The sequence below is a fragment of the Lepisosteus platostomus genome, chromosome 10 (assembly GCF_059453375.1).
Source record: "Lepisosteus platostomus isolate fLepPlt1 chromosome 10, fLepPlt1.hap1, whole genome shotgun sequence".
Classification (NCBI taxonomy): Eukaryota; Metazoa; Chordata; class Actinopteri; order Semionotiformes; family Lepisosteidae; genus Lepisosteus; species Lepisosteus platostomus.
In genome coordinates this window covers 20,954,798-20,977,819 of record NC_142620.1, presented here as the reverse complement: position 1 = coordinate 20,977,819, position 23,022 = coordinate 20,954,798, and the positions used below count along the sequence as shown (strand labels likewise).

Genomic DNA, 23,022 nt, shown 5'->3' with positions numbered 1-23,022 from the left:
TCCAGACTGCAGTCTCCCCAAACGCAGAGAAATCCTACTCCATTGGGCCCCTAAGCAAGGCCCTTAACCCTGACTGCTCCAGTGTCTGTCTGTCTGTCTGTCTGTCTGTCTGTCTGTCTGTCTGTCTGTCTGTCTGTCTGTCTGTCTCATAGAGAGCAAGCTGGTGTATGTAAAAAGACAAATTTCTAATGCAAGAAATTGTATTTGGCTAATAAAGTGATCTTATCTTGTCTTATCTATTCAAACAACGCCAGTGTCATGTGGACTTGAATGTCAATCAGCATTGAGGAGTGCCTTTCAAACCACACTAAAAGTAAAATGTACACAGCAACCTCCAACATCAAAAACCTCCAATTTACATCACAAAATAGATGAATTTGCAGATAGGCACAGTGCCATATTTTGTGATGCAGAACCACGCAAAAAAACGTCTGATAATGCGTTGTGTTACTATTAGATTGTAAACAAGCAGGCTTATGAATACATCTCTTTTAATACAATAGAACTTGTTGACAAGTACTACTTACTTGTTAACTCTGCCTGCAGATCACGTTGGAACATTTCTGCAGTGAAATGTCTGCTGCACAACCTGTACTTATTCACTCATACGTAGCCGTACACTAGTCATTACAGTGACTAGTGAGCAGGAAGAGCTGGATCATGTCACAATTAGTCGGAATTCTCAATCGGGGGTTTGCGAGAACAGGGCAACTTATGGTACTTTTACAAAGTTCACAATTTTGTCTTTAATTTGAAATTTGTCAACTTTTTCTAGAATGTGAATCTATTTTGTTACCGAGATTTAATAACCGGTCTGAGAAGTTTGAACAAGAGTTAATTCCAAATGGGGAGGCTGGAAAATTAACATCACTTTCCAAAATAGTTGTGGTGTCACTCAGCCATGGAAAATAATATATTTAAAAAACCTAGTTATCTTGCACATTGAAAGCAGAATTTTTGTAACTTCATATTACAAACTTTTGACAAACTACTAACAAAAGGGTAATGTTAAGCTAGATATAGGGGATACTGTGAAAATTGATAAACTCTCTAGAACTTTGAAAAGTGAAATCAGTCTAGAGTCTTGGATTTATTTATAATCTTCCCAGCAGGAGAATACTACACAGTATAATACACAATTGCTGGAGCACAGAATCAAGGTAGCTGAGCGATAACTGTAGATGAGGAAACTGCACACACTGGATATTGATCCAGTCAGGATACATTTTCCTAAGAGGTGATTGCAATACAATCTCATCTCTCAAAGAGATAAGGCCTTATTTTAACAGGACCATTATTCTACCATTGAGTCTGATTGAATTACCTCCCATCTCCTGACCAATTAGCTTCTTTGTTCACAATCGCCCATTCTGAGACCTATCCAGAATTAACCACCACAGAACTCCAGCTGGAGAATGACAGGAAGTTTTCCCTCATGCTGATTTTACAGCTGTCCACGTTGAGGAAGTCAACACTGAAGTCCTCCCATTTGGATCCCCTCAGATAACGAAAAGGTGTTTCCTGAGAGAAGCCCCATGGGACCTTTGGCTGCTATTGTTAAGTGTGGTGGTATATTTAGAAGGACTCTTGACTGGGGATTTAAATGTGTCTGTTGACCTCAGCCAGGTGACACAACTGTGTAAAAGCTGAAACTGTTAACTTGCTCTCTCCAGCTGTGGGTGAGAATTTCCTACCTTTGTCCGACAAGAGCCTAGCTTCAGCCAGGATGGGTGTTTAAACTCTTTCGTTTATCTGTGTGTAGGCCTTACTTTGTAGTGGCAGCAGACTTCCAGCACAGATGCAGAAGTCCAGATCTTTTTTCCCAAACTCTGTGGCTGTCTGTTGGCTTCTATCCTCTCCCAAAACCCGAATGTTTGAGGTTGATTCTCAGGATTCAAGTCTGAGACGGCAAACTTGTTTTTGTTTCTTGCCTTACAAGGACGTGTCTTCAAAAGAAAAAATGAGAATGCAGTTGGCTATGACCCTTTTAAAGATCAAGTTTAGGTTTAGGTCAGTAACATGGAGCATGAACTTCAAACAAACTTTGGGGAAAGCTTGTTGCATTTACTGTAATTGTAATCATTATGTTGGAACTAAAGAACAGGCCTTCAACTACGCATCATTTATTGATTGTCTTGAGATGCATAAAATAAGCTATGCTACTCTAAGAAGGTTTTTCATGACAATTACAGACATCTTCAATAAAAAATGAATGGACCGGGATGGTGTTGTATCCTGTAATTTTCTTTAGATTAATGAAGGAGCGATCCTGTAGAAAATACAGTATGTACAAGGATCAAATTCTTTTTTATCTGGTATCACTTCCAGCAAAAAGGATTTTAATGAAATGCCTGATTGCAGTAGGCATACCATTACTAATTGCTGCTCCTTTACTCCTTCCTGTAGAGACGTTCCCAGAGGTATTTCGTAATCACATTCCTCATAACCTTCTGATGAAGTCTAACAGGAGACTAGAGACCCAACCCTTGGAGGGCCTGCTGGAGTCTTTATAATGTCAGTAACAGGTGGCCACAACCCGTTTTTAAACATTCGGGGAGTCACGTACCGAATGGGAAAGAGGGACTTGAAGGGAAATCATTGTTTTCTTACTTTACATTTACATGTATATCATGGATATAGTGTTTAGAATCCCTGGACTACAGAGACACCCAGTTCACCCCACTGCTATTTGATAACCCTAATAAACATCTCACCAAAGGTCATTTCTTCATACTGCTGACTGTTTTCTGTTGTAAACCCAAAGGAAGGAGTATTATTTTACAAGCCACACAAAGGGCCCTTTCTGTTTACACCACCAGGCAGCTCTGCTCAGATACTATTATTTGGGATGATTGATGGTCCTTTTCCACACATCTCCTGCACAGGGATTAGAGCTGTGGTCCTCCTACAACATTGCATTCCCTGGATTCCTGTATTTTCCCCCTGTACTCTGTGAAAGGCAACAACTTCATTTTCATTGGAGCGTAACTCCAGTGGCGTGTGTTTTACCTTCCTCGCTGATAGTAAGACAAGCTGTCAAGTGCAGTTTGTCTAATTGGATTCTTCCAAACAATTTCTCAGACCTCCGTAACCCTGGGAAGGACTTAAAAATGAATGCAATCATTTTTTTTTCTCTTCATGTATGAATTCAATCTGATGTGAAAAGAAATAATGCCCCATGGAGTTTCAGATTTCAGCATTGTGCAGGACAGTAGTAGAGAGGTTTCTTAGGCATGCTGGCTACGTGACAGGAATATGAAAAAATGCAGGTTCAGGTGGGAAGTTCATATGCGTTTCACATCCCTTCATTTCATATGGAACTTTAACACCGGAAAGGGAATTGACAAAGGCTACCCTGCATTTATATCAGGCAGGATTGCTGTTAACCTGGAAACAGATGGAAAAAGTGGAGGTTTTATTCCACATTAAACACAATGCAGGGGGAAAATTATACATTTCAGGATGCTTCAGGATGTTATCGATGCATTCCAGGTCATCTGAAATGAGCTCCAACATTTTGCGTTTTTAACCCTTAGCTCTGAGGCTGTTATCTGTTGTATCACAGAGAATTTGCAAAAATAGCTCCATTCTGTTTTTTTCTGAGTCACTCCAGCGTTGAGTCACTTCAGCATCGCCCATCATTCCTCATTCAGTGTGAAAAATACAATATCAATCTAAATTACAGCTTCTGTTGTTTTTTTAACCACATCATTGCTCATATCCTCTCATCTTGTATTGTCCTGTATGACAAGACTGTATGGGCGAATCGATTACATTCTTTTCCACAAAAAGCCTTCCACGCTGGTGATGCGGTCAATAATTTCATCACTTCGTAATGCTTTAAACGTGTTTAGTTTACTGATAGTGTGGGCTCCACAGTGGTGCAGTGGTTAGCGTTGCTGCCTCTCAGTGCTGAGGCCCTGGGTTCAGTTCCTGGGGTGCCAGATGTGTGGAGTTTGCATGTTCCCCTCGTATTTGCATGGGTTGGAGCTTTGGTTTCCTCCTACTGCTCAAAGACATCCTGAAAGGTTAACTGGCTTCTGGTGTGTGTGCTGTGATGAACTGGTGTCCCTGGTGTGCGTGCTGTGATGAACTGGTGTCCCCTCCAGGATGTATCCTGCCTTGCACCTGTTGCTTGCTGAGATACCCTGCAACCTTTTATTGGATGAAGTGGTAAGGATAGATAGTGATATAAAAGCATCTAGCACCCAGCTCAGACTTACATGATGAGTCCCCACCATGTGATGGTGATGGAGCAGTGGACAGGATCTGGAAGTGTGTGAAGAAAAGGCATTATTATGAGGGTGTTTCCTGAATATTTTCCCCCTCTCTTTCCACAGCCGAGAAGGTGACGTCTCTCGGGAAGGACTGGCACAAGTTCTGCCTGAAGTGTGAGCGCTGCAACAAGACTCTGACGGCTGGGGGGCACGCTGAGGTGAGTCCTGCCAGGCACACAACCTCCTTCGCCAACCAGGGAAAAGGTACTCTTAGCTGCTGTCTGGACCGTTCGTCTTGGCAGAGATCAACCATAAGAGCTCAAGGGGCTGTCAGCTGTCTTCATCTGTGATGCTGTAGGGACACAAGAAGTTACGGCACTGTTTCGTGAAAGTTTGAAAAGAGGTTTAATCTGTAATGAAAAGGGGTCTGTGGAGAACAGAGACATAAAGTTGTCTCTCCCTATCTGGTGTGCACATTGATGATCAGAAGCAGTTATATATTTTTAAAACATCTAACTCAGTTACCATAAGTGTCAGTTTTAGAGCTGCTTCTTGAGCATGTATTTCAGAACTGATATATATTCAAGACTACTCTTTAATGGTAACACAAATCACCATTGGATGGTGGTATGTCTTACACAGCTCAAATATCACATACATTTTTCTGAAAATATTCAACACAACAAGTGTGTTTTTCCGTGCTCATGTACAGAATTTAATAACCTTTAGAATACAGACAGAAATCCCACAATGCAAGTCTCATACAGCAGCTTGTGGGTGCATGCAAACAAACTGAGGACACAGTATCTCAGTCTTAACAGTCGAGTCTTATCAGTTGACTTCTGCTGTTCGTTCATCTCAAGATCAGTGCTAGAGCACAAGTTGTTAGATTTTGATTTTGTATCAATACTGTATTACACCCCCAAAAAACTTGCTTAGTGGTAACACTGTCAACACATATGTTCGTCTTGACCATAGAAGTGTAGCTGACAACAGAAAAAACACCAATTCATGGAACAAGTTTCCATGACACATTGTGAAGAACTGTAAATGAGGGGTCTTTGATCAGTGTGAAGCACTGATTGAAACTGCTTTTGTAAAGGTGGAAAAGAATCTGGTCTGCTGAACAATCTTCCTTGATGAAACAAAATTTGTTTAAAATTCTCTCAGCTCATACAGTGAGCATATTTTGAATTTTGTGGTCTGAATGAAGCAATACTAATTCTCCGGATGTTAAATACCTGAGCAGAAAACAACAATCTAGTTCCTTAAGATACCCAAAAACAAGCATTTCATATGAAAACATTTTCACTTTAATCCTGCTTTTAACCATTTGTGAAGAAAAATGGTAAAATGGCTTGTTAAAGACCGACCTTGGTCAAACATATACTGTAAAAGGCCCCTTAAATGCCTTGCCACTATGTTTTTTTTCTTCCAATCTGACAACGTCCTGCAGTAAAGGTCGTATGAGAGTGCTCTTCACAGCTCTTTATCATTGTACTTCCATTTCAGACAAGGCAACTACTTTTTTTAGAACATGTCCTCCCAAACTATTTAAAACAATGTAAGATAAAACATATACTCTTGTTGCCAAGCAACACAAAATGAAATAAGTCACATCTGTCAGGCTTTGTGCTAAACAGGTACTACACTGAATTAAAAGGGACAGTGAAAATAAACTTATTAAAACAGGTGATCAATACTTGGGAATATATAGACTAAAGCATTTTAAAGCAATAATACTGTTCTCTCAACTGTGACAGTTAATCAAAGATACTGGTCTCCTGCGTTTTTTACTACTGTCTGTCATTACTGATTTAGTAGGAGTTTAAACTTTAGGTTCATCTTTATCTGGAGACGAGTTGAAAAAGAAAATAGGATACTGAGTTCTTGTTGATAATTACTACGAATGGGATCCTTTGGGATGAATAGCACTGCTGCCTGTTATTAATGCCAGTAATATTTTTATATACTGTATGTAAGATCTCAACTGTTCCACAAAGTGAATAATGGGCTATATAGTACCTTGTATTGCTGTGATCTAATTGCTTTATCAGACAGAGGCAGACTCTGTGCACACGTATCCTTAGGGTCTCACTGCTCACTGACCCATGTGGAAACAGATATCTCAGGTTAAACAAGTTTTACGAGTAATCCCGGAATTCCCATGTCCCAGCCCACACAATTCCCAGTCTTTAAAGTCCAGATTCTGACATTCTAGAGAGCCTTGCCCCTATTCGGGGCTCTCTTTGTCCCTTGGAGTGCTTTATAATAGTGACACAATGCATGACGGTTATAAGTTAAGTGTCATGAGGAATATCTTGTGATGTTTCTCTCATCAGAACGTATTTTTTAATATTCTAATCTTTCTCAAAGAGGCCATCTGCAATGCCCCTTTCACTTTGTCTTCAGAGCCATACTGACAGGTTTATAAGAGTTGAGGATTTGGTCATACGGCCTGTTTTGTGTTTTAGTTAATGTCACCACTGCCATGGCCTGTCTTCCTTTTAAAACAGCTCAAATTATTCTTCCTTTTTCTCTTACCATTAAGCAATTTACCCCTCTTTTTCCTTTGCAGTTGTGTTAAAGTGAAAGTTTGGCACAAAATACAGTGTCCTGGTACTGCATCCTGTTTTAGTTCAAGAATGCCGCACTCATTACCATGATTTTATTCGATTCTGTGAAAGCTTAATCTTTTCCTTGAGAAAGACTTTACTTTGAAATTTGTCTGTGTATCCTGCTTTGCACCTGTTGCTTGTCAGTTTAGGCTCCAGCTCCCCCATTCACCCTACAGTATATTAGATAAAGTGGTTAGAAGGGATGGATGTTCACAATTTCAAGTAGCTACTGTACTAGCAGATGAGCTAGGTGGACCAAATGAACTTCTCTTGTTTGTAACCTTGCTTGTGTTCATTACTGAAGCTTTAAAAACAGAAGACAAGCACTCAGCAAGGAAGCCAAGGCAATGCACATAAATCCCATCTTAGGATTCCTGTTGATTAGGAAATGAAAAGAAGAGCAGAGATGGGCAGTTGTAATTTGAATTTTTATGGAAGTGAAACATTAACTCACAGGTCTTCAAAAGAATGAAGCCTTTGGACCCCAGTAGGCACTAGGAGTCAATGGGCACTAGGCAGGACACATCCTGGATGCAATGCTAGTTTCTGGACTTTGGAAAGAAACTGAAGCACCCAGAAAAAAAACAAAGCTAACCATTCAGACTCCATGCAGAACCCCAGGTAGAAACAAATTGAAGACCCCAGAGCAATTTAGAGGTGTCACACATACAGTAGCTCACAAGTCTTAAATTTAGTCTTTAAGATTGAAAAATAACAACTTTCTGCAAATACCAGGCTGTACCAAAACAAAGGTTAGGTGATTAGGTTACAAGATGATGTAGTTCTTGTAGCTATTGTTTTTCTTTCTCTTAACATTACGTTTCATGTTACAGCACAGCAGAAAATACAATTTTGTGAATAATATTCTGTTAAATAGGCACTTTTAAATTGAACGTTTCTATGGTTTCTGTGCAGCTCATTGCAGACTTATCAAAGAAAGATAAATACCAATACAAAAACTGTGCATCTTACTATGGGATCCTTTGAGGTTTATTCTTTTAAGAGCAAGTAGTCACAAGGAATTATGGGAATGTAAATATTTATTAACCACAGTTAAAGCAACAAAATACCTATTATTTTAAAAGCTCTTTGATGGGAATTGAATCAGAGGAAATCCACAGCAAAGAAGTACCTTTACTCCAGTGGCCTGAAATCAAAATGGGGTAATTTGACAGAGTTCATATTTAGATACGTTAAGAGGCTGCCTTTTCTCTGAATATGCAGACATACACTGCATCCTTTCCTGCTGATCTGCCCAAAATCAGCCAGGTGCCTCCCTGGACTGGCTCCATTTCTGCTCCAGAGCTGTGGGAGCTGTGGTGGAGGATAACATGTGGACCAAGCCATGAGGATAAAGCTAACGCTAAAGAAATTCTGGTGGATGGTGGAGGCAGATGGCAACTGCTCCCCAAGGGGACACCTTACCTGGATGGAAATCCTTATCGACTGATATAAGAAGAACTGGCACAAAGGGGTTCCACCGTACAGACATCTGGCAAAATTCAGGATTAATGTTTTGCAAAAACATTAATTATTTGTGTCAGATCCTGCTACAATTGTTCTTGAACCGGAGCTAGCGTGTATGTTGTTAGCTAGCTTTGTATATTCATTCCCTGGTTGAAATAAGATCCTCATCAGAATGAGACAGGTTCTTTTAACATCTGTTATTAAACCTGTACTTTCAATATGTAAAACTAGAGCTCCCGCCATGTTTTGGGTCTGTTTTGACTTGGTGTACTGAAAGAGTATTATAATTTGGTTAGGGCCTGTATTTTAAATATTGCTGTTTATTTTTGTGCTTTTCCTGCTAGCTTGTGAGGGGAAATCTCTACTAGAATATGTATTTAGAAAATGCTAAATAACAATATAGTATATACGAAAATAAAGAGCACATATAAGAGGATATGAAAATAAAATGAGTAATCCAAATATCCTTTAAACAAACCGGACCAGCCTACCCATCAGAGTTATAATAAGACCTAAATTATACACTACCTATCAATGCACAATTGCAGCTGCACATTCGTTTTACTATTAAGTGCCAGTGTCTTGGCAGTACCATTATAGACAACAATGGGTTCAGTGTTCATTTAGTTGTGGTAGATACATTTTGGCAAGAAACAAGGTTTTCAGGATTAAAGTGGAAAATAGAAGTTCCGGCCAGTTGTTCCATAGTAGGAGTAAAAGAATCACATTTAAGGTACTGCTGAAATTGTGCCTGTTATATCTGGAGATTGAGTAAAGCAGGAAAAAATGAGCAGTTAATTGCTACCCCAGGCCTGTCTGAGTGACCTTAGTTGTGCCCTTTTTCAACTTCTGGTGCATTATGGGTCAGATTACATTGAAACGCATGTATATTTTCTCAAGTATCCTTAGTGCACTGAGAGCCATAGATCTATAATCTTTCTAATGAAAGCTCTTCCCTAGAGCTCCCTCTTCCCAGGACAGAGCCCCAAAACATACTAAAACCCTTATCCTCATATATATTCTTATAAGCTCAGGGGAGTGACTAATTCCCCAAAGAGCCTCCCCAACAGCTCCTTTCTCTCACATGGTAGCGTAACTCAGTGTCTCTGAGTGCAAATTTCTCAGATCAGCTGTGCCTCATTTTTACAACTAAGAGGTAACAAATCCTACCTTACACTCCATTACAGGAGAAGGGAGGGAAATCTTTCTGTCTCCTCCCAGTCCCTGTCCTGCTTGAAATCATTATTCTTGTGATTTTACCATTCTCTCTCAGTGAAGTAAATTGTGAATCGTGATAATATAAGCGGCTTTCGTCCAGACACGATTGTATAAGCAATACATACAGTGTTATCTTTATCTTGGATTTGTGTGCTATGTGGTCTGTTAAACAATCAACACCATATTTTCTTGGTTTCTGCACTTTGTTTCTCGCTGAAATAAATATTATTGTGCTCAATAATAGGGTAATAATCTCTTGTTTCTTAAACTGTCTCGGCTAGAGCTTAGGTTTGCAGATCAGTAGTGTAGAACACAGCAAGCGCCTTCAAGGAGCTTAGTTCGGCTTGTCTAAAAAGGAAAAGTATGTCCCTCTTTTCTAAAAAATAAAATTCTTTGTTGATAGCGTTCATTTCCGCAAGCACTAGAGTATTTCAAATATGGTAGACTACAGGAGTCCAGAGATGCTTCTCTAGAGTGAGAGAGGATTCTGTCTCCTCTGACAGTCGAGCTGTAAAGTGATGAACAGCCATGTTTCTCTTCCTGTGACTGACTCATCACAGTGTGGTTTTCCTTTTCTCTAGCATGATGGGAAGCCCTACTGCCACAAACCCTGTTATGCTGCTCTTTATGGGCCGAAAGGTAGGTGTCCATCATTTACTACTGCAGTTTAAGAGCATGGAAGACAATGTGTCTCTCCACCTCATCCCAGCTTCTTGTAGACTTTGACAATTTAAGAAGTAAAATGTGTCCTGCAAGAAAGGAGATCTTGTATGCCTTGTACCTATTTTTTTAGTGAAGGAGCAGGGCTAAATGCTCAGTACACATGAAGACTATTGTCACTAGCTGGTTTAGCATCTAGAAGCAAATATTGCTAGAGCTCAAACAGCAAAGTTGCAAAATTCTTGATCCCACAGCTGAAACCACACATAAGAAGAGCCATTGGCCTGTTGTTCTTCAGTTTCTCTAATACTGGTTGCACTGGGAATAAATTGATCCCACATATTTGGAATCCAAACAGAAGTTTAGAGTGTTAAGGTGTGAAAAATATTACATGTACGGTAGGTCTGTGCTTCATAATTATTTTAAATTGTCTTCTTGCAAATGACAAAGCACAAATAAAGTGCGTAATTGCTTTGGCTTCATGGAGGGGCCAGTAGGCAAGCAGCATCTTTCATGTAAAAATATTGGAATCTCCAATTTCAATTTTTCTTATTTGATGTTACCCCAATCTGGAAGCACTGATAGTTGAAGAACTCTAGTAAGAGCTGTGGTATCCGTGAGGGGAGAATAAGGAGTTGTGGCCAGGCTGCAAGCTCAGCGGTGTCCTGCAGGAGAGCTAGTGCTCATTGGAGGAGCAGTACAGCTCTCTCTGACATCGCTGCATGAGTCTCTATCTTGCTATGAGGAACTTGACACTCATCTGCCCACCCTGTCCACTCAAGGAGTCCCCAACACAGGTAAGCAGTGTTGAACATATGATTTCTGGGCCAAATAGCTCCATCTGGGTCATGAGAGAGCACTTTTACTGGTTGAATCACTGTGGATCCCAGCAAGCACATTTTACTATTATTGTTCCTGTTTTACTCTGTCACAATATATACTAAAAAGGAATTATATAAAATGTGGTAGATGCTACAGTATGTGGTGTATATTATGTGGATGCAAATACCATTGGGAGAAAGACTTTGAACTTCTTTATTTTAGAAGGTCTACATATAAATTGTTAGAAAAACCAAGAGAACTTTTCCTGTTCTTAGCGCTAATTAAACCCATTTACTGTAGCAATCCTAAAGCACATTGAGCTAATCTTTTTGTTTTAGGTGTCAATATTGGGGGTGCTGGGTCGTACATCTACGATGCCCCATCAAACCCACCTCCAGCAAGCGCTCCGGAGGAAAGCACCCCCAAAACTGAGGAGAAGAAGGCGTCTGCACCTCCCAGAGGCCCTGTGAAAGGTAACATCAGTACACTGGGGTTAAAGGTCACAGTTTACCCTTCCGTGCTACTTCGCAGGACAAGAGAGAGTATAGAATGGTTTTGTGTGCAGGAAAGAAGTATCTGACACCCACATGAAATTAAACAGAGATCTAAAAGTCTCAAGAGTTTCTGTCACTTAAATCTATAGTTCAAAGCTGTGATAAGGAGCCTCAGCAGTTTGATAAGAACCTAAGTGTTTAGCCAGGATTTCATCCTGCTTTTTCTCATTTTTCCTAAGGAAGCTTACTGCATGCTTTTTACTGGCCTTCAGAGTATTGGAAACCCTCCTGTCCCTATAGATAGAAAATCCCATTTTCCTGTCTGATACGGTCCGGCCAACTGCCGTTCAATGACATTCCTGTGTTCTGGCCCACAGATTGTTGTTAGTTATCTTATAATAAAAGCCCTGTGCTGTCTCCTGACAGCTCTGCTGCTGTGGCGTTTGGCCTGAACTGTGAATTCATTTCTCCATCTTCCTTGCAACACCAGGGCGTAGCAGAACTTTTCCCACGGACTAAATCAAACTGCCTTATTTCTATTTTAACAGGTGAAGAAGTGAAAGACTGTAAGATGTGCATTTTTTTCTATTTCATAATACCAATATGTTGTATTATCGAGGTTGAAGCACTTATTAACACACAGGACACCTTGGAAAAATGCTTTGAATTCCTAATGACACAACTGACACAACTACAAAATGTCAGTGTTAATAGAGCTGTACACCACACTAACAGCTTGCTACAGACCACAGTACTGCACTCTTGAAGAGCAAACAGAGCATTCCTAGTGCTGAGTTTTCATTGTCCTATTGTAGTTCACCTTGTCTTTCAGATCTTTTGACTTTTAAACTGCCACACGCAGAAAATAGGCAGCAGATGATAAGCTATTATAAGAATAAAGAATTAGAAAACTTAATGATACAAGGTGTAAAAATCAGATTTTCTTATACAGTAGTTTCACATACTAACCTCAATAACTCAGAATCGTATCATTGTGGGTTTCTACTGTCACAACACAAATGGTATTCTCATTAAAACAGAGTTTTACGTACTATATGAATTAGTGAAATATCCTTTTTTTCTAAAAAAAGCATCCTTCATCAGTCTTCAGTGTCAGGTTTTCAATAAATACACAGTTGAAGACATACAACTTTGAGATATGTAACATTTAATATCGTAAAATTATAACACCTCCATTTTATAGCAGGAGAAGGTGACAAGAATAAGTGGCATCTGAAATAACTAGTAATGTTTAATATTGGGATATACTTTTGGTGTTAATAAAGGCTACTAAAATACACAATTGTGATTTTTTAGTGTGTTACATAATACAAAATAAAAATTATTATTGATGATAATGATAAAAACATTATTGAAATACACCATTTCTGCTCAAACCTATTGACACCATTCTCTTGTGCAAGCTTTCCAAATGAGAAATAAACACTTACCTTTTTTTTTTAAAGCGGCAAGCATCACCACTTTCTCTGGGGAGCCCAACATGTGTCCCAGGTGCAACAAGAAGGTGTATTTTGGTAAGTTTTGTTAGCCTGAAAGTCAGCCAATTACTCTGTATTACTCATTGTGGGTATCTGTTCCAGTTTAAACCTACTGAAATTTCTATTTGATCAGTATCACAGCTGACTGGGGAGAAACCTGAAAGCATTGCATCATTAGGGCTCTTATATAGTTTACATTGGTGGCTTTTAAACTGGGTAATTGATTTTCTTCTGGTGACCTAAATCAGAAACTGCGTCACTGTGCAATAGTAGAGGCTAACTGTGGTTATTTTCCTAGAGACATAGTGGATGCAGAAAAAGCGATCCCTTGAGGGCCCAGAGCTCTCATGATTTTCCAGTAGTTTAAGTGCATATCTGTCTGAACTTTTACCAGGCTTTTACACACTAGTCATAGTGCATATGCAAAGTTGTTTGTTTCCCCCCCCTTGGAATAGATACTTGAGGTGAAATGTCTTTTCAGAGTTGTTTTGTTTCAAGCCGCTCTTTTAAATGCCATTAAGCTAATTAAATAAAACAAATTACAGACTCAGGAAGCTGTCAGTAGACGACTTTCTGGTAGCAACATCACAAGGATGCATCTACTGTATAGCTTTTACTGCCCTCTTCTGGGTTTGTTGTGAAATGCATCCTAAACGAACTGAAGTCTAGTCTTACAATAATAAAAATAAGATGGCACTTTTCTGGACACTCCACTCAAAGCGCTATACAGGTAATGGGGACTCTCCTCCACCACCACCAATCTGCACCCCGCACCTGGATGATGTGACGGCAGCCATAGTGCACCAGTACTCTCACCACACACCAGCTATCAGTGGGGAAGAGAACAGAGTGATGGAGCCAGTTCAGAGATGGGGATATTAGGAGGTCATGGTTGGTAAAATGCCCTTGGGTTTTTAATGCCCACAAAGGGCCCCCTGCTGGCCTCATTAACACCACTTTCAGCAGCAAACTTAGTTTTCCCAGGAGGTCTCCCAGACAGGCACTGTCCAGGCTCACTCCTGATTAGCTTCAGTGAGCTGGCAGTTGTGAGTTGCTGGGTAATATAGCAACAAATGTAACATTGCAACAAGTAATTCATTATAACATTATGGTGATACCTTCTTGGATCTTCAACCACTTAACATAGCAACACAAGATAAAAACTATGAACAGAAAATTGAATACATAAATTGGGGATATATATATACTTTATATAGACTATATCAATGTCTTACCTTAGAAATAGAAGTAATGTGGGAAATTATCATATCTTAAGCAGCAATTGAAAAAAATAGCCTGAGAAGGTGGAAGGGGCAACATTTCAATCTGTATTGAAAGTTATATTAAATCTTGCACTTGCCCATTTCCTATAAAATACAATGGAAACAAATGAGACATCAGGTGCTGTTACAATATCCCACCTAGACTGGGCTGTGCTTCTTAGCTGAGGTGTATGCGAACCCTAGCTTTTGTCTTTGTGGGTCGAGAAACCAGTTTGATTCCCTGAAATAAAAGAGTACTGTATGTAAGCAGGGCACCGTGCGAAAGACAGTGCCTCTGTTTATAGTCCGGGGCATTTTGCACAAGCGGACAGCTTGTGAGGGAGAGGAGGGAGCGGAGCACAGTGCCGGCTGATGTGTGGGTGTCTCTCTTCCAGCGGAGAAGGTGACGTCCCTGGGGAAGGACTGGCATCGCCCGTGTCTCCGCTGCGAGCGCTGCAGCAAGACCCTGGCTCCAGGCAGCCACGCGGAGGTGTGTGCGGAGGGGGCTGAGGCCCTCGGTATTGTTTTCCCACTAAGACAGTTGTGGAAACCCATTCTCAGCAGGGGAGAGTCATGGAGGAATTTCACATTCTCCAATTCATAAGCCAGCTCCCTCTGCTTATCTTCTCTCATCGTCTGCAGCTTCACGATCAACCTGACCCTCTCTAGTAACTCCATCTCTTTGACCTACAGTACTGTACAAAAACGGGTCATCTGCAGCCACCTCTTCAGTGTACTGTATGTGCCTGAAAGTTAAAGGCTCTTCTGATTAGCCATTCTGAATGGCCTGATTATACCACTGAAGACCATCAAGGTACCAGTGGTACTAGTCCACACTCTTCTGCCACACAAATGCTCAGAAATGGAATTGCTTTGGCAAGGTTTAGCCCATATCCTTTGTACTGTTGATTTGACATTTATTCATTCTCTTTCACAGCATGACGGACAACCTTACTGCCACAAGCCCTGCTATGCAGTCCTGTTTGGGCCTAAAGGTACAGTACTTATTACAAATGCACCAGACAAACCATGGAAGGGCAGGATATGGCAGTAAAGGTTGTAGGAGGTTGTATGAGCGGAGATTATGAAAACGTATTAGTTGTAGATGGGCTGCAGGCCTCGATTAAATGCAGTGGTATACAGTCCACTAGGTGGAGCTAGTTCCAGGTTTAAGCTACATCCACATTGGACAGGAGCTCTGGAGTGCGCGCAACTGTTTTCAGAACAGTTCAAGATGTTTGGTTAACAGGATTTAAGCAGCTGTATCACGTGTAACCAATAATGAGATGTTTAAAACACCAATTTTCCATCTGGTTGTATGACTATCTAAAATGAATTTATGATCTGTGTAGTACATCTGTGACAAAGACCATTTCTCTGAATGCACTGTTAATACACAGCCTGGAAACACAACCTTTAATTCGGAGCAATGAGTTGTATTTAGGCACTTGTTCGGGACAGAGTGAATTACAGTACTTGAGTTGAAAACTACCCTGCTTTACTGTCTGAGCTGTGATCTGAGGGGCCCCGCTTGTCTTTTACAGGGGTGAACACGGGTGGTGTCGGGAGTTATATCTACGACAAGGAGCCCAGCACAGAAGCTCAGCCTTAACAGCCTCAGCGTCTCACAGTCCAGCACACAGCTCTCCAGCTCCCCCCTGTGGTCTGTCTGCGCTCAGTGCATGTTAATTTACTGCTGTTTCTGGAAAGCCTTTCCAGCAGTAGGAAGCAGTACTAAGAAATAAATATTTAATGACTTCATACGAAGGTCTACCAGGATAGTTCTGTGTACTTTGGCCCCCTCACCTTCCAGTGTATTACCACACTGGCTTATTAAATAATAACAGTACGCGAATGACAGCTTACTGCATGAGTTTTTCAGGCCTAGGCTGCCTCGGAACAAATGAACTCATTTGTCAAAGTTCAAAAAGACAGAAAGAAAAGAAGAGAAAAGAAAAGAAAATGAGCATAGCATGAAAAAGGTCTATCCGAAAACATTGGCAGGGCAATTTGTAAATGCATTTGACTGCAAAGCTGGAATCCAGATTATCTTGACAGGTCTAAATTCAGATTTATCTCATTTTGGTGTGCTGTGCTGGCTGGTTTCCTGCATATAGTCTGACTTTTCAAGAGTACCAGACCGACAATACGACTATTCTTTTCATGAAGAATGCAGCTTTGAATTTAAGGCTGGCATGTTTTTTTTTTCTTCCCCAGGCGAGCACAGTGCTCCCTAGATGCTGAAAACAGCTGACAGTAGCTTTAGGTGCAGACTACCTGTTCTGGTTTGGGGTGAAACTGGAGAGCTGGGTTTACAAGAGTATTTTACGGCTTGTTGCTAGAAAAAGGTATTGACATACGTTTTGCTTGGGTGAACATGATTGTTTTTACCTGGACTTTAATTCACAGCCATTCTTGTATTTCTTAAATTAAAATGTGTACCTATTAAAATGGGCCTAAGAACATTTAGCTGACAGGGTAGAGACTCTAAAAAATTGTATTTGTGCTTTATAGTTATAAGTAATGTAAAGTGTGGCTTGAAGAATTCTGGGCTTAATTTTGTTTGCCCGGTTAATGTCTGCTTTTGTCTTTTTAATCCCAATTAAAGTTTCTACACCTTTTGGGTTTGTTTTTATTACAGCACCTTTTATTGCTCAAAAGAGCGATTGAAACATTTTTGGAGAGTCAAAAATAAGAAAATGTTTCTTTTTTCCCCACTGTTAACTTTCCATTTATGCTAACTTTCCGAAGGTCATGTTGCATTTTGTCACGCACAGCTCAATTCAACAAATATCATCTTACAATGAGTGATGGGCATCCTCACTCTTAGTCATTTTTATGCATAATGCTTTATCTTGCAGTACTTAGTCGAGGAAACAAATGTCTTTACTCAGTAAATGATAGAACTCAACAAGACTCAACACCCTGTATGCTACAAGAGTAAGAGTGGATAAGAAAATAACTGACACAAATCTGTTTTTCAGAGGTCAATAGCTGTCTATAGCCGAACAACCAGTCTCTGTCTGCCCATCTTATTTCAAATGGCCTAGCTGACATCGGATACAAAGCAACTTACATACTAACGAGCCAACAATTCAATTCGCTTCTTTTGATTAGCATGTCAGCTAAAAGCCCTGTTAACAAGGGAAAGCCATCTCCAATGCCATTTAAACTGCTGTCAAATAAGACCTACATCTCCATGTGCACATCTGCATTATGTTCTACTGACTGACTTTGACTTGCAGAGTTACTGGTTACTCTGTTGTGTGCACAGCAAATAAAATAACTTCAGAAGTACTATAGGACATTTCACCATTCAGGCCACGAAGGCCTACTCAAAAATAAGAACTTGCTATGTATGAACTAAAATATTAGCAGTGCAATGCCTATGCAAATGGTAGACTTCTGAAGTATTTATCATTTCGCTCCCTAGTTCAAGGTCTCATACTGTGTGAAATATTCAGGGTAGCGTTACTTTTGCTAATGTTTGTGCTACCATGCACCTGACAGAACAAGTGCACGGTTTCAACAGCTGTTAACGTGTCAGTTCAAAACCGGCTAAGCTACATGTCTCAGAAAACTCTTGACCTCCAGGGCCGTACCACAGCCTGCAAGAAAAACATTCCTTTCACAAGCGGAGGCCCATTTACAAAGCTATTTCCTGCAATTCACTAGTTTTCGCTTTTCATCACAAATTAAATTGTAATTGCCCAGGCAATAGAAAAGAGTAGAGACTCAAAGAAAATGTTTTGGTTCCAGGGTTAAATATGAAATGTTAAACAAGTGCTTTTTTCCCAAGAATGAACAAATCAGAAAGGGCTGAATGGGTAAAATATAATCAAATGTGCATTGCTGACTCAACACTCTTGAGTTGATTATACCTTACATAAACTTTATATACAGAACAAGCTAGTGATTTGAAGGGATGGCTGCATTTTGGACAGACTTGTGGGATACAATAAAAAACAAAAAATCTTGGGGGTATACGCCTCTCAAGCACAGAGCTCTTCAGCAGGAGGCTATCAAGTGTATAGCAAGGAGACCATCTTTTCTATATAGGCCTCTGCTCCATACTGTACATGCTGTGAGATATGTGCTGCAGTACCATTCAATTACCACAACGGACAGGGCTTTCACAGCTGCCATAGCCCCCACTCAGCTCTAAACTCTGGTGCAACTCTGGTTGATCTGGAAACCAGACCCTTGAGACCATGATAGCATAACAGAGGAAACTCTTTCTTGTGCTTCCCAGACCTCGCTTTTTCCAAGCTAGGGGAGAATATTCCATGAGAGCTGCCAAGCAAAACACCGCTTTGCTAGATTAACTAGGATGAAGGCAAGAAGACTGTGACTGCCAACAATAACGCCTGGCATTTGAGCTGCTGTGATCAGACCATGGACATCACCTGAGCTGAAACAAGGTGGCATCGGAGCAAAGTGATGTGAAGGTTAACTACATGAAACAGAGATAAGAGTATACATTAACCTCTTTACAGTCTTTTTTATATTATAACTGTACAGGAAATTAGTGCACTGGGATGTTCATTTTTCAATTCACTGTCACTTAGTTCAGACAAATACCACCAAGTATGTCTCAACATTGTCTGCCAAATGTTTTGGCTAGGTTTAAAAAACAGTATAATGATAATTCCTTGTGTTTATACAGCACTGTTCATCCCAGAGGATCTGCATGACATGCAGTATTCTACTACACTCGACTACTATCTGCTACTACAAAGCAGATTAGGAGGAGTAAGAATTTATTTGACCGACTGACTCAAAAGGGAACTTAAGCAAGGCCAGATTGTGCAAACCCAGGACACTACTCATACTCATACTCAGGACTTCAGTTTAACATTTCATCCAGAGGACAGCATCCTCTACAGCATAGTGTCCCCGGTCACTGTACTGGGGTCCTGGTTTGGACATTTTGCTCCAGTGGATAAAGCAATCCCTACTGGTCCACCAAGTTACAACAGCAACCTGATTTTCCCTAGTGGTGTTCCATCCCACTACTGACCTGGCCCAGCTCACTTAGCTTCTGAGATCTGAAATATCAGACTACTGTAGAAGATGGAAGTGCAGCTGTTAGTGAGGCCTTGTGTTTCGATAAGCTGATACACAAATATCAGAGAGACTTCCAAACTCCTGCGGTTTTGTTATCTTTTATATACCCTACTCCATCCCATCTAAAAATGAACACATCATACAACACACCATGCAATGTTCACAGTGTGATAACATCATTGAACTACTTAAATGGATACAAGGAAAATACTAATTGCCCATCAATATACCAGGGTTTACAAAATGCTCTAGAGCCAAGGTTGGAGACCCCCATGCTACTGTTAATGATGTTTAGCAGACAATAGATACACAGCTCATGGAATCCTCCACTTCCAGGTTCATTAACGCACTAACTGACCAATCGTATTCAACTGAATAAGATATCAGGATGTAGCTCATGACCTTCTGGGGAATGCAGTCCAGACAACATCCACCCTCTTGTTTGCACCTACTGTCTTCTTACAAGTCTGTTTATTTGCATAAGTTACTAACCCTGTCATAATGCCCAGGGTTAGCACAGCAGTTTCCTAAGTTAGGAATGAACATAGCTATTCTTGTCCTGCAATGTGAATTTGAATGCATGTCTAATACACGTGGAACTGCACACTTTTTTAATTTTCCATTTCATAAAACAACAGCCCACAGACCTTGAGCTTTCAGGTTTTTTTTCTGGATCATATGCAACCCAAACCTGGCGCACACTATTAAGCCTCACCCTTGAGAAAACGATCCAAGGTCTTGATGAATGTCTTTGCCAACGCCTTGTGTACATTTTCCATTTTAACCACGGGAGAGCAGCGGGACTTGAGCCAGAATGAGAGAGCAGTAGGAAAACCACAGTGCTTCGATATGGATTGACAGTGGAATGTGGCATCTTACTGAGATCTGCACACCGCTGCCACTGCAACACATTGACATAAATCTATCTTCTACACTAATGATGTAGCACACAGGAAGGAAGCAAGCATTGAAGCAAAATGATGGGGTTTAAAAATAAAAACTTATGATTGTATAATATTTTTTAAACAGAATCAAGATTACGTTCTTCATGCTTTTCTTTTCCTCGATCTGAAACCATTGGCAACATCACTGCCAAGTCTGAGGATAGCCTGCATCAATGGTCTTATTCCTGCTCTTGTGTTTCACATCCCCGTGTGTTCATTCTCTCTGGCTTTTATAATAATAATATTAATTATTATTATTATTATTATTATTATTATTATTATTATTATTATTATTATTATGGCTTATACTTATATAAATTCATTTTCTGGACACTCCACTCAAAGTGCTTTACAGGTAATAGGGACTCCCCTCCACCAGCACCAATGTGCAGCATCCACCTGGATGATGCGATGGCAGCCATAGTGCGCCAGAACGCTCACCACACATCACCTATCAGTGGGGAGGAGAGCAGAGTATTGAAGCCAGTTCATAGGTGAGGATTATTAGGAGGCCATGATTGGTAAGGGCCAATGGGAAATTTGGCCAGGACGCCGGGGTAAAGCCCCTAATCTTTTCAAGACCACAGACCACAGAGAGTCAGGACCTCAGTTTTATGTCCATTCAAAGGATGGTGCGTTTTAACAGTATAGTGTCCCTGTCACTATACTGGGGCATTAGGACCCCTAATCCTAATGAGCGCCCCCTGCTGGCCTCACAAACACCTCTTCCAGCAGCAACCTTAGTTTTTCCCAGGAGGTCTCCTATCCAGGTACTGACCAGGCTCACACCTGCTTAGCTTCAGTGGGTTGCCAGTTGTGAGTTGCAAGATGATATGGCTGCTGGCATATTTTATGGGCCCTTCTTTTGCCAACCAAGGTATATCAGGGCTGAGTGATGGATATAACATCCACCCTTTTGTTCAAGAGAATTACACTTTATAAATGGATAAAGAACCAGCTGACAGTACATTTATAAAAGCATTATAGATGGAACAACCTACAGCAAATAGCCCCAAGGGCAAGTATTAGGGGTGTTGGTTAGGCTGTGGCCATGATTAGTGCTTTGTTACTAACATGCAATTAATATACAATAGAAGTTAGTTACTATCGCATTTATGTCCTTCTATTGATATGTTTTTAATATATTCTGTTTATACAATGTTTAGAAACAGCGTTAGCTACCACTAACACGAATGTTACAGTTAAATAAGAAGTCACTGCAAGGATACACATAGAGCATTTGATATGGTATATTTAGGTATTCCAAAGGCTTATCATAAAGTAAAATTCTCAACTGTCAACGTGCAGGCAGTATTCATTCGAGGAAAAACATAAGTGTTTGGAGAGAGAATTAGTTATAAAACAGAAAACATTTTACATATCAGGGTGATGGATGAATACACAGAGATCTGTACTAAGACAATCAGTACTGTACTAGATCTGTACTGTAGTAGTGCTCTTAATTTATATAATTAATCTAGACTTGGGAATATAGGGTTAAAACTAGTAAAGTTTTCGGATTAGGAGGATTAGTAAATGAAATTTCAAAACATTTAGCTCAAATTCACTGCTGGGCAAACACCTGGCAGATGACGGTTACATTAAAAGATTTCAAGGTATTGCATGCAGGTGATCAAAACATAAACTATAAGTACAAAATTCTAAACTCTGAGCAAGAAGAGGCTACTTATGAAAGAGACTTAGGTGTTCATGTTGAAACGACATTTATATCTTCTAGACACTGTGGGGATGCAATTAAAAAGGACATTGTGGAAGATCCTTCTAACCTGACAGCTCGAAGGACCCACATATTCAGTACAATACAGTATAAACCCTCAAAGCAGAAACTCTGCACCCACCAGAAAACAAAACCTGATTTTGTGAATAAGGAATGACCTTAGTTCATTTCTTCAAAGTAAAGCCCATGATAATTAGTTTCAACTAAGCATTCTTGATTGCCAGCTCAATTTGCTGTAGCCTATTACCATTGTGGGAGAGAGAACCCCAACTAAAGTTCAATAGTAAGGAGTAGGAGCAAAAAAGCCAATACTAAAGTAAAAATAAGAGACTGACAATACTACATAAAGACTCCATCCACTTCTGGTCTCTAATAGGCCAAATTACACAAGAACAATTAATCAATAAAATAAAGATCATGGTCAAGGATGCCAAACATTGTTCCATAAAAAAACACAATGCACCCAAGAAACAATCCTGTAAAAGAACTTCAGCCATTAAGCTTAAAGAGATTGTGAGGTCCATCGTATTTGAAAATCACCCAGGCCTTCTATTTTGTAGTTTTAGACTGGATAAAACATTACAAGACCATCATTTTCAGAAGATTTAATATCAACAGGAGCTCAAAAGATGACTGAAGCAAAGATGTATCTTTCCAAACCCTAAGAAATATTTGCTTTTATATTATCCTAAGAGATCTGTTTTCAACTACCAAAAGGGCTTGGTCTGGACCACGTCCCAGCAGCTGAAGACAAAATGCATTCACTTTTCTTTTCTTTTTTGCAAACTCCTAGAACACTCATTCCAGTTGTTCTTTTAGAAAGATCTAAAGGATGTTATGAAAAAAATACTAATCCGTATTACAGATCACCCTGCTGCATCTCCACAGCTGCAAAGAATTGTTCTTAGATAAATTCTCAAATGTACATTCCAGAAATAAAACAACTGTGATCCCGTGCCGGTTTGACTATCACTTGAAAAAACACTTTTTGTCTGCACTACAATCCGTGTTTGTTT

At 40.1% G+C, this 23,022-nt stretch overlaps 2 protein-coding genes across 8 annotated transcripts in view; one reads left to right on the top strand and one right to left on the bottom strand.

Moving 5' to 3' along the window:
- The window catches only part of LOC148653573 (cysteine-rich protein 2-like), a 29,751-nt gene extending 12,873 nt beyond the window's left edge, over window positions 1–16,878 (top strand). The window contains exons 2-9 of one of the 2 annotated variants that reach the window (XM_088648758.1): window positions 4,341–4,435; window positions 10,102–10,159; window positions 11,341–11,475; window positions 12,045–12,062; window positions 12,963–13,031; window positions 14,653–14,747; window positions 15,195–15,252; window positions 15,802–16,878. In XM_088648758.1, coding sequence (XP_088504884.1) covers window positions 4,341–4,435; window positions 10,102–10,159; window positions 11,341–11,475; window positions 12,045–12,062; window positions 12,963–13,031; window positions 14,653–14,747; window positions 15,195–15,252; window positions 15,802–15,869 — 596 coding nt within the window. In that variant the 3' untranslated portion in view covers window positions 15,870–16,878. The remainder of the gene's footprint in view (window positions 1–4,340; window positions 4,436–10,101; window positions 10,160–11,340; window positions 11,476–12,044; window positions 12,063–12,962; window positions 13,032–14,652; window positions 14,748–15,194; window positions 15,253–15,801) is intronic. The other variant, XM_088648759.1, reaches the window with a different exon arrangement.
- Window positions 1–23,022, bottom strand: part of LOC148653572 (uncharacterized) — a 64,849-nt gene that overhangs the window by 34,172 nt on the left and 7,655 nt on the right. For 2 of the 6 annotated variants that reach the window (XR_015941704.1, XR_015941703.1), the window contains exon 2: window positions 4,224–4,569. The exons of 2 other annotated variants lie outside the window; for them this stretch is intronic. The gene's annotated coding sequence lies outside the window, so the exon portion shown is untranslated. Of the gene's footprint in view, window positions 1–281; window positions 1,947–4,223; window positions 4,570–23,022 lie in introns of those variants that run through there. 2 more of the 6 variants (XR_015941705.1, XM_088648755.1) reach the window with 2 other exon arrangements.